At 49.6% G+C, this 14,061-nt stretch overlaps 1 protein-coding gene across 1 annotated transcript in view; it reads right to left on the reverse strand.

Moving 5' to 3' along the window:
* The window catches only part of XYLT1 (xylosyltransferase 1), a 195,924-nt gene that overhangs the window by 72,264 nt on the left and 109,599 nt on the right, over positions 1-14,061 (reverse strand). Inside the window, exons 3-4 of the mRNA XM_007466967.1 lie at positions 6,228-6,400; positions 5,051-5,253 (exon numbers count right to left, since the gene is read on the reverse strand). Of these exons, the coding sequence (XP_007467029.1) occupies positions 5,051-5,253; positions 6,228-6,400 (376 nt within the window). The remainder of the gene's footprint in view (positions 1-5,050; positions 5,254-6,227; positions 6,401-14,061) is intronic.

Here is a 14,061-nt window from a genome sequence, read left to right on the forward strand (position 1 = left end):
TGCTGAGGAGCCGCAGAAAACCTCTTAGGTTCCTGCTCTGGGTCCCTGGTGGTATGTCAAGAGAGAGGTTTGGGTCTAGGTCAAGTGTAGCTTAAATATCCACATGGTAGGTCCCGCTAGGTTAGACCTTGTTGCTGTGGATCCCCAAGAGGCAGAATTAGTAGATCCTGGCTTTAGCCTGAAAAACTGAAATACTGTTTTCCCCTACCACATGCTCACACACACCTACACACATGCATGCATGCACCCACGCAGGCACACATACACCACAGACAGAATATGAGCCCCAGAGGGGCCGTGGACACACTCGGCCTTTGCATCTGATTTGCTCCAGGACACAGAGCCCAGTGACAGACTGTGTGGGGTCTGTTGCTACTGGCCCAAACCACGCAGACCAACGGCGCAATGCTTTAGGGTTTCATCCCTTCCCGTGGCCCATCTAACCGAAGAATGCGAGCGCAGTGTCCAGCCTTACTCAGTACATAGAACATATTGAATAAAACCATCATGTCCTTTGAGGATTCCAGACCTAGCAGGGTCTCAGTGCTTGAAAACATCCATTTTCATTCACACGCTGGATACGTAAACATCTCCAACCAGAGCCTACGTGGGCCAGGCGGTCACATCAACGGCGAAGGGGGAAGACCTGGATTCTTTAAACACACTTCGCTTGCATATTCCAAACATGAGAACAGTCTTCCCATTCATAGATGAGTTGGTTCTATCCTGCTTCTCTTGAAGCATTTTAGGCTTCAAGTCTAACTTTGATTTCCCCACTTTTGAAAGAGATGTGGGTTCAAGAAATATTTTCCTGGTCTTCTCACGAGTGAAGGGAAAAAGGAAAGCAACTCAGTTGATGGTGAAGTCCAGCCCATGGGGTCCACGCTACTCCACCACTATAATAATAACAGCCTGCATTTAACGAGCACTTTCTGTGTCAGGCACTGTGTTAAGCCCCTGACATGCAGCATGTCCTCTAATCCTCCTAACTGCCCTATGAAATAGGTACTGATATTGTGCCCCCTTTTAGGTGCTGACGCTGAGATGCAGAAGGGCTGAAGCTGATTGTACCAATTCACACGGCCGGTCGGTGGTGGCAGATTCTGCAGCCAGGCTGTCTGTGTCCAGGGTCTCATCGAGGCTACTGGCCAGTGAAGACCAATGAGTCTGGCCAGCAGTCAGAACTAGGCAGCAGACCGGGCAGGCGATGTCAAGTCACAAACAGCTCAGAGCAGCCACGACAGGTGGCCTCTGCCCTTGGATATCCCCCCAGGTTTTCAGAGCCTCGTAGAAGCTACTGACTTGGGCACTCACGCCCCTTCGAGAAGGCTCCTAAGTTTGCTCATCCTTCCTGGGAGGGGAGAAGTCATGGTTTTGGAAGCTACAGATGGAGCGGCAGATGGGAAGTGAAAGCTTATCAGAGTTGCCCAGGATAAAACCATTCATCTGCAAAATTCATATGTTTCTGTGTGGGGCGATTTTACGAAAACAACAGCAAGAGGAAGCAGCAGTGCCTGATGCGTGAAGTGCCTCTGGCCACGAGGCTGGCAACGTGAGTGGCCAGAAGAGCTTGGGGTGGGGCGCATTGGGAATGAGGGCCATGGCGGGCAGAGGAGAGACAGACTGACAGAGATGTCGAGACAACTGAAGAATTAAAGCTACAAAAATGACGACTCCCTTCTCTGAACCCCCAAATGGGTGGGCACACGGTCTGAGAAAGGATTTCTGGATCTTTCTTGGAGATTATGAGGTGCAGCCTTGGAGACAGCTTGGGAATTAACAGTTGACATTTACTGAGCTTTCTAAGTGCCCAAACTCTGCTCGGTTCTATTGTTATAACCTGATTTCACAAAGACTGAATTTACTTGCCAAGGGTCACCCACAAGTAAGGTGGCAGAACTCAGAGTGAAACCTTAAGCCATCAGATGGAAGCCTGAGCACTCATCCTCCTGCTAGAAATCCTGACATCCTGGCCGAGGTGACCTGGCTAAGTGGCTGCTGTTACAGCTTCAACTTGCAAATCAACAGAGGGCCTCTGGGGGGCAGCACTGAGACCTGAGGAGATTCTTTGGGGAAGGGCCAGGGGCTGGCCCACCTGCCCTTGAGATCTCTGGCCAAGTGTCACCACCTGACCGAGGCTGAGATGAACTCTGAGGCCTCCACAGGAGGTCTGGAGGTGGGAGAGTGAGACCCTAGACCCTTGATGGGAGTGCCTGCCACGCTAGCAGCTGCACTCAGCATTCTGGGATATTTCTGAATGCGGTCCTTATTTGGAAGGTGGAGAGAGAATGTTCTAACTCACCCATGCCTTGTACTTCTCTACACTCACCTCTCCTCACTGTTTTGTTTATTATACTCCAGCCATGTTTAAATTTCTCAACGGCAACTAGTTTATCTCTGACCCGAGTCCAGGCTGTTCAGAGGGTTCTCAGTTGCAGGCGATTTTGCTCCTCTGGGAACAACATCTGGAGATGTTTGTGCTTGTCACAAGTGATTGGGGGCGGGGCCCACTGCTGGCATCTAGTGGGTAGAGGCCAGGGGTACTGCCAAACGCCAGCAGTGAGCAGGGCAGCCCCCAGGACACAGAATGATCCAGCCTGATGTCACTCGTGCCTAGGTTGGGAAATCCTCGTCTAGAAGGATCTTCGGTTTTCCATTTGTCTGCCGATCCCTTCTTATCCTTCAGGTCTCAGCTCAAAACTGCTGCCATTCTGACCCCCTGGTTATGCCCCTCCTCCACTCACACCATCTTCCTTTCTTTACAGTCTGTTCACACCTACTATGATGTGTCCCTTGCATGATTATCTAACTCTATCCTCCCAGCTAGGATCCATGCTCCACTGAATGCCCAAGGAGTGCTTGTAGTACTCAACATAGTAGTTGCTTAATAAATGTTTGTGGAATGAATGTCTGAATGAATGAATAAGTAAGTAAGTAAAAGTCTGCCAGAGATACTTCATAATCACCCCCTTGTATTCCTGCCACCCTACGAATAAAAGAAAACTGGTATCTTTCTAATCCCCATCATTTTTCTCAGGTTCAAAGGGTGCCAGGAGCATCCTACCTAAACTAACCAAGGATTGTGCTTTCCCTTATCTCTTCCAAGGTCCAGATTCTCCCAGCAGATGATGGGATGCCACCAAGCCCAGGACTGAAAGAGGCACAGCAAAGGAGACAGAAGCCATTGCTAGTTTTAAAGAGAGGTCTTCCCTCCATGCCTGTATCTTATATGGATCTTGATTCAAAACCCAAACTCCTGGGAATATGCGATCTCCATATTGGATGGCATTAAGAATGACTGTTAATATTTTGGGTGTGATAATCAAATTGATGTTAAACTCCAAGAGAGACTTTACCTTTTAGATACGTTTACTGAAACATTTACAGATACAATTATATGACGTCTTGGAAATGCTTCACCAAGGGTTGGTGGAAGAGGGTGAAAGTCTGTACTTGTATAGATACAAGGTGAATTGATTATAGTTGAAACTGGGTGACATGGGGGTCACTATACTAGTCTCCTATTCTCGTGCATGTTTGAAAATTGCCCCGATAAAGGAATATTAAACAACAAGGACAACAACTTTTATCTAGCTCTTCTGGGAATGCTATACCCAGTGCCAGGAGAGGAAGGAAGGCCCTCTCCCCTTTACCCCGTTCACCTCTCCTTTTCAGCCTTGTCAAAAATCAAGATGGGGGCTTCCCTGGTGGCGCAGGGGTTGGGAGTCCGCCTGCCGATGCAGGGGACGCGGGTTCGTGCCCCGGTCCGGGAGGGTCCCACATGCCGCGGAGCGGCTGGGCCCGTGAGCCGTGGCCGCTGAGCCTGCGTGTCCGGAGCCTGTGCTCCGCAACGGGAGAGGCCACAGCAGTGAGAGGCCCGCGTACCGCAAAAAAAAAAAAAAAAAAAAAATCAAGATGGAAGACACAGTCAAGCAAAGAGCTGCCTTCTTGATAGGAAATATAGTTCATTTTCTTGCCTTTTTTCCCCTCTACAGATCTCCAGGGGTTTTCTTTGCTTATGTCTCTTTTAAAGAGTAGACCAATGTTTGGGCAAAGGGACAGGGCTTCCTGGTGGCATCTGAGTTTCTCTCCGCCTAGGGGCTGCTGGCTGTTCCGCCAGCTGCACACAATTGTGGCCAAGCAGCCGGCGGGTTCAGTGGGAGGGCTTCAGGAGAAGCTAGAGATCTGGAGTTTCAGTTGCAATCTCCCAGTTTTAAAATGTGGGCAATCAACTCGTGTTAAAACCTGAGAGGAGCCAGGGGAACACACCACGGGCCTCCAACAGCCCGGAGACGCCTGTCTGTGATTCTGCCCGGGGCTGTCACAGCACTCCTCCTCCTTCCATTTTGTCCCTTTCAGATTAACACGTAAGTCAGACCTTGACCCTCTTCTGCCCCAAACACGCCAGCGATTCCCATCTTTCTTTGAGTAATGGCCAAATTGTAGAACCTCCATGATCTCACCTCAGTTTTCTCTCCGGCTTCTGTCTCTTACCACTTTCCCCTCACTTACTCTGTTCCAGCCACCCGGAGCCCTAGTTGTTCCTGGAACACACCAGGCATCCACAGGGCTCAGCACCAGCTTCGCCCTCCTCCTGGACCACTCTCCCTGTCTGGGTGGCTCAATCGGCCTCTTCCATTCTTCTCAGGAAGGATGTCCTGGCCACTCTCAATAAATTTCCAACTCGCCTCTGCTGTTGCTGCTCTCTGCCTTATTTTTCTGATGTACCATTTTACTTATTTTATGTGTTGTGTGTCTCCCCCACTGCAAAGGTTTTGGCCTTTGCGGTGTGTTCTCAAACAGAGCTGGAAAAACCGTGTACTTAAGAAATCTCTGTTGAACGAGTGAACGAATGAGCGAATGCTCACATGATTCTCAGGCTCAGGGTGGACCCTGTGCAGAGAGATCTCATGGAGACAGTGCATAAGCATCTCACAGAGGCAGAGAGGCTTCTCCAGACAGGAGGCAGGCTGCTTCTGCCTCTGGCTTCCCAGCTGTGACAGGGGAAGCAGGACTCCAGAGCAGGCTGGCCTGGGGCCGGGCGCCTTACCTGGTGGGGTAGTCAGCCGCGCTGAGGTTGACAAAGAAGTCCCAGGGCCAGTCGGTCATCTCCAGGAGGTCCCGCATGCTCTGAAGGTACGTGGACAGCAGGCTGGCTCCCCCCCAGATGGTGGCCATCCTCCAGGGGGTGACGCGGACGTTGCTGTACTGCCTGGCGAACTGGAGCACTTGGCGATGCAGGTAATTAGAGCGCTTTTCCCAGGAGAGAAAGGGTGACATTCAGCAGCACAGAAAACACCAAGACCTGTCCCTTGCCCCCCTCTCTGTCCCTTCCCTTCTAGTTGACAGGGCTTTTGAACTTTGCCAAGTAACTGATTCAGGCATGGGGTGTCTTTCAGCATTGCTATTTGAACTTCATTATTTTTAAAATATTACTTTAGCTATCTGAAATGCAGATTCCCCGGCCCCGCCTCTAAGCCACTGGTTCACCAGGTGTAGGCGGGTGCCTGCGAGTCTGCATTTTTCCACAAGATGGATACCTATGGTCTGAGGTTAACAAGCTAAGAAATATAGCTGCATCTAGACCTGATGAGTACTTCAAGAGGTAGAATTTCTCCATTACCCTCTCGAAGGCCTGCAAGAAGCAAACTTTTTGGATAGGCATCCCCTTTGCCTTCTTGACCAAAGACATAGTCATGTCACGTCAGCAGACCAACAGAAACCTCTGGAACAAGACTCTGGAACAAGATGCTCAGGGGTCAGCAAGCTGGCTGCAGGTTTTTTGTAAAGTTTTATTGAAACACAGTCACACACATTAATTTATGTATGTTTTTTTATGGCTGCTTTCATGCTACAATGCCAGAGCTGAGTAGCTGCGACAGAGTGTATGGCCCACAGAGCCTGAAATACTTGCTCTCTGGCCACTTACAGAAACAGCGTGCCCACCCCTGGGTTAGTTATCTTCACAGAGCGACAGGCAGTGCATCGGGCAGCGTGAGGAAAAGAGGTACGAATGACAATGTTTATGGAGAAAGTCTAAAGTCACAGCTGGGAACTTTGAAACCAACACACACACACACACACACACACGCGCGCGCGCGCGCGCGCGGCACTTCAAGACCAAATGCTCTGGGGGGAAAGCAGCTGTTCAGCCTGCAAGCCTTCCCTGAAAGGGAGGTCAGCTTGGAGAGAGGCAGACAGACCAGCAGAGACAGGGCGGCCCTCACCTTGTCCACGTGGATGTAGTAGTAGTGATCTCTGTGGTAGATGGCCTTGAACATGCGCTGCAGCTGCCGAGAGGCGCGGCCGTGGACCACCAGGACAAAGGCGATTCTGACCCGGTTGGCCAGCATATACTCCACCGAATCCTCATCCCACTGAATGTTCTTGTTGGCTTTGCCTGGGAAAACCCGAGAAACCACAGAGGTGGGGTGAGCTCGGTCGTCCTCGGGGGGAGTTTCTCTGATGCTTCCTCCCGGAAACTATTTGAGGGGCACAGTAGTCATACTGGGCCCCGAAACCTGATTCAACTTAACCAAGCAAGTCCTGGACCCTTACGCTGTCCTGGTACAACAGGAGTAGGAACCCTGAGGACCCGAAGACATGGTTTCCATCCCCAGGAAGCTGAAAAGAACGGATGGAGACATGTGTACACATATTAAACTACTGAACAAAGCAGGAGGAGATGAGAGATGTAAGAGGTGTATTTCTGAATCGCAAAGGAAGGAAAAGTTAATTTCAAGTTGGGAAACGCGAGATGCACGTGCTGTTTTTGCCTGTCCAGAATACACTCTCCCTTCGCCTCCTAACAGCATCCATTTAAAAAGAATTGTAGCAAGAACAGATAACATGAGATCTACCCTCTTAACACATTTTTAAGTGGACAGGATAGTCCTGTGGATGATAAGCACAATGTTGTACAGCAGATCCCTAGAAGTTATCCACCTTGCATAATGGGAAATTCATCATCTGATATTTTGGGGGGCATCATCCCCCTCCTCAATTCTCAGTCTTTGTGGAAGGAGAGGGTCTCTCTCCATTGTCAGTTTCAGGGGTGGTCACAGGGATGAAGCTTGGTTAATCAGGACACTGCCTCTCTCTGGCCACAGTAGGTATGGTTCAGCCCTAACCAAGCTGTTTAGCCAAGAAGACAGAATTCTGGACTTTTGTTGGAACTACTAGATGAGAGAGGTTTGCAATCCATGAAACTGGCAGATGCTAAGAGCCCTTTTGCCCCCACATGGAGAGGAAAGCCAACACAGAGGAAAGCACTGCTGAGTGATGGAGGGGGTCTAGGTCCTCATGAACCCACCTGAGCCCCTGGATCAGCCATGATCTCCGGGTGGAGATCAGCCATGGTCAGAGCTTATTTTTCTTTGAAAGCCCAGAACCTATACCAGATGCTCCTGAATAAATGATCCCAGACATCTTTTATCCTGGAAGCAGCCTCAAAGACACCTTTTCTCCTTTTCTTCCCTTGCAAATGCTCCAGGGGCAAGGTTTCAGGGAGGAACACAGCTTACTGGTTCAGTTCATTACAGTCCCAACTAGAAATATCCTGGTTTTCCTGAGCCGAATTTCCTTTGGGTCTAACCTGATTTCTTGTGGGTTCTAGGTTTGTGGGACTCAGAACCTTGTCAGGGTAGCAGCTGCAGGTGTCTCCGACTGTCAACTGGGAAAGCTGAGAATTAGGACTGTTTAGCCTGGAGGTCAGGAGATTGGGAGCCTGTCAGCTGCCACTGGGAAGCTGAATGGCCACCAAATGAGCGAGGCTCCTTCTATGTTGTCCCAGAGGACGGAATGAGATTAGCGTGTATTGTGTCCATGGCCTGTGGGACCTGCTTCCCGCAGATATGACTGCACACCCCTGTGCCTTGATCGCCCCTACCACCTACCTCGCCCCCTGGCCTTTTATCTTTTCCTTGAGCAAGCTCGTCTCTGCCTTGGGACCTCTCGACTGGCCATTCCTGACACCTGGGACACACTCTCCCTAGATCTTCGTATGGCTACATCTTCTTGTCACTAGTTCACAGGTCACAATAAGGCCACCCGGCCCCCACCAACCACATCACTCTCTTTCACCTCGACCTATTTCGATTTTCTGCATAGCATTTAACACCATCTGAAATTGTTTCCTTGTTTATTGTCTGAACCCCCTACTAGAACATAAACGCCAAAAGACGAGGGACTATATCAGAATGTTTGTCGTTGGATTCATAACACTATAACAATACCTGGCACACATCTGGTTTTTGGCGAAAATAAAAGTTACAGGTGGGTACATTTTGGTACCATAACGATTACAGTACCTCTTCTTGAGCATTCAGCAGTCCTTACCATTAATTATTTCATTTAATCCTTACAGCAACCCTGAAAGGTAGGGCCATTATCTCCGTTTTGCAAAAGAGGAAACCACAGCTTAGAGGCCAAGGGATTTATTTGTTCAAGGTCACACTGCTTTAATTAAGTTAAGCTGAGATTCAAACCCAGGTCTGTTTCCAAAGCCTATGTGCTTAACCACTAATATACACTACATTACCATACCCAGAATTTGGAAATGTTTATAACAATTCTGCTTAGTTAATGAAATATCTTGTAAATTAGTGATTGCAGGTAGATTGGCATGTACTTGAGGAAGTCAGAGGCACTGCAAGGTGGATTCCTGTATCATGTGGGAGGCTGACTCTAGGTGGTCAATAAGGTTACATCTTTTCATCCACCCTCCATCCACACATCCACCCATCCATCCATCCATCCATCCATCCATCCATCCATCCATCCGTCCAAAATCAACCACCCATCCAACAAACCATTTAACTACCCACCTAGCAAAGCATTCAATGGCCTATCACCTCCCCCCAAAAACCCAACCATCCATTCATCCACTCACCCATCATCCTCCAAGCAAATCATCCATGCATCCACTCTTCCAAACATCTAACGATCAACTCACTGATCCACGCAATATTAACTTAGCCTATACTACATGCCACATACTGTGCTAGGTACTAGAAAAATAAAATCGGGGGAAAAAATCCTTGCCTTTGAGGAGCTCTCAGCCAAGTGGGAAAAACAGAAGACAATGCTCAATTGTTTTATGATAGAAGTGTGCTCTTGGAGGGTGGGGAAGGAGCGAACAATCTACCTGCAGGGACAGAGGAGACCTCAGAGAGTTTAGCCCAAAGCTCCTGAGCCCATTTCCCCATGCTCTCCTGATACCCCACCATCTTTGTCTCCTTGACTGTTCAATCAGTAGCTGCGATCCTGGGGATAATTAACATCTTGGCTCTGGTTGAAGACAAACTGGGGAGCAAGCAGAGGGTTATCCTAACCACCCTCTGATCTTCTCTCCAAACCACTTGCAAATACACTGGGCCTTCCTGGTGGTCGTACGAGAGGTGTGCCTGGAAGGATCATGCCCCTTTAAACACTCACACAACAACCTATTCATCCATCCCTCCATCCAACCAACCACCCAGAATCCTTAAACCCTCCTACTTGCCAGTCCTGGACACAGTCTTGAGCACAAAGGCACATGGGATGTGAGCCTGTTTTCACAAATGGATTATGAATGGATTAAGGAATGTGAGAATCCAAAGTAAAAAGATAATGACATATGAGAAAAGCTTACATTCTCTTTCCCACAACCACAGCCCAAAGGCAGCGTAATTATCACAGGGCTGGCTGTAACCTCTCTCCCCCTCCCTTGGAGACTCTTTATCAAACAAAGGGAGGGGTGCTTAAAAACAATGGCTACTGGGCTTCCCTGGTGGCACAGTGGTTGAGAGTCCGCCTGCTGATGCGGGGGACACGGGTTCGTGCCCCGGTCCGGGAGGATCCCACATGCCGCGGAGCGGCTGGGCCCGTGAGCCATGGCCGCTGAGCCTGCGCGTCCGGAGCCTGTGCTCCACAACGGGAGAGGCCACAACAGTGAGAGGCCCGCATACCACAAAAAACAAAACAAAACAAAACAAAAACACAATGGCTACTTGTGTCACTTTTTTCTACCTGGATTTCATTGGGTGATTTTTCAAAGGTGTAAACATGGACACTATGCTTCATAGGAAGTCCACTCTGTAGGAGTTCCCGGTGGCACTCAGATTAATACTGCTCATCCCTGCCCCAAGGTCTCTTGGTAACAATAATCTGGAGTTCCCAGAAAGTGAGGTTTATGAGGCCTTTGGGAACAGCCACGCTCTCCAGCCCTGGATGTCTCTCGCCATATTGTTGAATGAGTGAGTGAATGAATGCATTCCGGAGAAGACTGGCTGCTCTGGTCCAGAGGAGCTGACGCCATCTGAGTGCCGGTCCTGGGGGCTCTGTGTGGGTCATTACTTAGCTCCAGGAGGAATTCTCTGTCATACTCGAGACTCAGAGAGGTCAGCACGTTTCCCCGGGTCACACAGCGAGCGCGCACAGAGGCGGGAGTAGGGGCCCCAATCCAGCCCCACTCCTGCCACCCCCGCTCTGCTGCATCGGACAGCAGGACGGCGAGTGAAGGCCGCTGGTGTCTAAGGGGACTTGGGTGTTGACGATGAGAAATGCCTTTTGTAACTCCTCTTTAGGGTTTTTAGAAAGCAGAGCAGATTCACAGACAGACAGACGCAGACATGGATACACTGCCACACCAGCAGCAGAGGCTCCTGGGTGTGAATAGCATAAAGCCATCCTTGGGTCAGACGGTCGGTCTGGGGAGCAGTAAAGACAAGGGGGAACAAAAGCCCAGAGTTCTTCTGGAGCACAGCTATTTTGGGGATAAGGGTGGGTGAGAAAGACAAAAAATATCTACAGAAAGGAGACAGAGAGATGGAGATGGGGATGAGAGGTGGGGATCCGGGGGAGGGATACAGAGAGGCCACACACATCGAGAGAAACACAGAGAGAGACCTGCAAACAGACAGGAGGACCTTCCCCTCCCACACATACGGGGGCCCACGCATGTAGAGAGACCCACACAGAAACGCGGGGAAAGACAGACACACAGACATAAATGGAGACAAACACACATAACCAGACACACACACTGAGACAGCTTAGGCAGAGGGAAGGAGGGGAGCCACGCTGTAAAAGCTGGATGCACTCGACCTCAGAGCACTGCAGCTATCCTTAAAGGCAAAGGCCAACGAAAGTTCCAGAATCTCAGAATCAAACAATGTCTCCAGGCCTGAGACGCTGCCTGCTCCTCTCCCCCTGCCCCCGAGTCTACCTCCATCCTTTACACACCTGCCCCTCGCCTGTGCCCTGACCAGCCCTGTCCACTTATGAGCCCAGAGGTAGAGGAAGACGGTGAGGCTCAGAGGGGCAAAGCGCCTCGCCGAGGACCCGTCAAATTGGTGGATAGTCTCAGGCTGGCTCTACGACCACAATGGCAATGTTCCCCATCCGGCTGGGTTGGACCCTGATGGGTTTTATCGAATAAACAGGAGAGTGAATGTGCGAGTTCTCTGCCCCGAGTTGCAGCAGGGTGGGGTACTGTTCAAAGGGGCCGAGGTTCATGGTGCCCTTTGCCAGGTGCCAGTAACCAGCTTCCTACAGTTGCTCCACACCCCCCGCTCCTGCATCACCCTTTCTGGCAAGCTGCTCAGACACAGGGTCACTGGAGAGGACAAGAAAACACCCCGTAGACCAGGCAGAGAGGCCCCCTTGGGGGTGGGCCTCCTCCACCCAGGCCACCGTTTCTGGGACTGTGCTCCTGAAAAGCACCCGGCCTCCTGCACCAGGAGTGGGATCGTCAGTGGGTTGTGGTGAGATTCCCAGCAGGGTGGGAACTGGGGATGGGCTCTCTCCCACTCTGCTGGAGGGAGTGGCAGCTGGCACAGCTTGGTTGTGATGTGGCAACAGCATACAGTGTTAAATATGCAGTCCCCTTGACCCCGTAACTTCATGCCTAAAAATCTATCCTGGGGTGAAGGAGAAGTATGCCCATCTCTATGTATAGGATGTTCTTTGTTCAATTAGTTACTCATGCGGCATCTCCTCTGTGCCAGGCACAGTTCCGGTCCTGTCAGTGGACACAACAGAGTCCTTTCCCGGATGCTGCTTAGGCTAGTGGGATAGAAAGCCACTAAAAAAGTAAGCAAATAGAGAATACGATTGCAAACAGTGATGTAGGTTATGAAGAAAAAAATTTAAGCATGTTCAGGGCGGGGTTTATTTGGCTACGGTGGCCAAATGTAGGCTGATGTGAAGTGGATACAACTTGAAAAAGCCTGAATGAGTGAACTGAGGGAGTGAGTCATGCAATTTTCATGGATGGAGGAGGATTCTGGGCAGCTGGCATAGCAAGTGCAAAGGTCCTGGGGCCTCCACCTCAATAGTGTGTATAATGGTCCAAAATAGGAGTTGACCCAAAGGTCTTAGTAATAATTGTTGATACAGAACATTGTCTATAATATATTGAGCAAAAGAGAATTTCTACAATGCAATCCATAACAATTTAAAAGACATGGACCCAAATATTAACAGAGGGTCAGATGGTGGCATGACGGTGTTCATTTCTTCTTTACACTTTGCCGTGTTAACTGCATTTTGTAAAATGGATTACTTTTATAATAGAACCTAACAATAAAGGTGATGCTTATTGCTAGTTCTAATACTGTTTACTGAGTGCCTACTATGTGTAAAACAATTTCTGTGCATGATTTTTTTACTTCTATCCAAACAACTATGAGAAAAGAATTATTACCTTCCTCTTATACAACTGAGGAAGCTGGAGCTCAGAGACATCCCAGTTAGGAGTTGGCTGAGCTGGGAATGGAGCTAGTCTATGATGCCAGAGCCCTAGCATTGCCACTATGCTCGATCCAATTGTCCCCATTTCCAAAAGACAAAAATCTGTTCCTAGAAGCCTGTCAGTTGACTTTTTTCCAGCTGCAGGACAGATAACAATGACGTGTGGTCAGAGCTATGTGTGTCTTTACAGACTGAAACCCAAACACTGCCCGGCTCCTAAAAAAAGCTATGAATTTAACAGTATAATCAGATTTCTGGCACAAAACAGAAAATAGGTGGAAGAATCAGAGTGATTAGAGGCAGCAGGGAAAGCTGACTTCAGACAAATGTTAAAAACCCAGGGTTGTAGGGAAGCATATCAAGTATATTTTTGTGATGCAGGTGTGGAGGCCGAGGACTCACGGAGGGCTGTGCCACCGTAGGCCTGTTACCCACCCAAGCTCTGTGTGTCTCTTTATCATCATATGGTCAAATAAGGACGACGTAAACCTTGGGCCCTAAAGAGATGGTGAAGATGAAGGTACTTGGCAAGGGTCAATGGGTTGTGCAGATGTCGTGATGCCAGCAATGATCATGCTTGTGGTACCTTGTAGGAATATGATCTGGGAGGAGAAAGTTAAGCTGCAGGGGTTAGGAGTGTGGCCTCTGGTCAGGCAGGTCTGCATGACCTTGGACCAGTTAAGCCACCTTTCTAAGTTTCGGTTCTCTCATCTGTGAAAATGGGTATGTTATCTTCAGAGCCTGTCTCTGGTGGATGCTCATGTCCATTAGAATAGCTATCATCACCATCAGTGTTACTCTATCTGGCTGTTCGTCCCCAAGGACCAGGATCAAATCTGGTGGACCCAGTGGGCCCAGCTCCAGCGTCCTACCCAAGGTGGCACAGTCTCCCAGGGCTGTGTATACCCCAGAGCTCACTGTTTGCAAATAAACATCCACACCCTGGGTCTCCCTCTGCAGCATCTGCCTCTGAAAACAATGACTAAATAACAAACGCAAAACGAAGGAGCCTCTTGACTGGAATAGTTATTCTAACCAACAAAACCCTCGATTCTACTTGTACTCTGAAAGGGCCTCTTCCGGCTACTGCGCGGGGAGCTTTCTGACTTGGTTCCAAATAAGAGGGGAGGCTGGGTCTTGGAGACCAGTGGAGACGAGGCTGTGTGCAAATGGGGCTTGGGTCAGGGGTGGGCCCAGCTCCCTGCCGCCAGCGAGGCACGGGCTCTGCGGCTCAGAACTGGGTCCAGCTCTGCCTCTTCACCGCGGGGGCTTTGGAAAGACACCTCTCCGGTTGTTACTTCTTTTTTTTTTTTTTCGTTGACTGGGGCC

This window comes from Lipotes vexillifer, unplaced genomic scaffold, assembly GCF_000442215.2.
Source record: "Lipotes vexillifer unplaced genomic scaffold, Lipotes_vexillifer_v1.1 scaffold232, whole genome shotgun sequence".
In the NCBI taxonomy this organism is placed as follows: domain Eukaryota; kingdom Metazoa; phylum Chordata; class Mammalia; order Artiodactyla; family Lipotidae; genus Lipotes; species Lipotes vexillifer.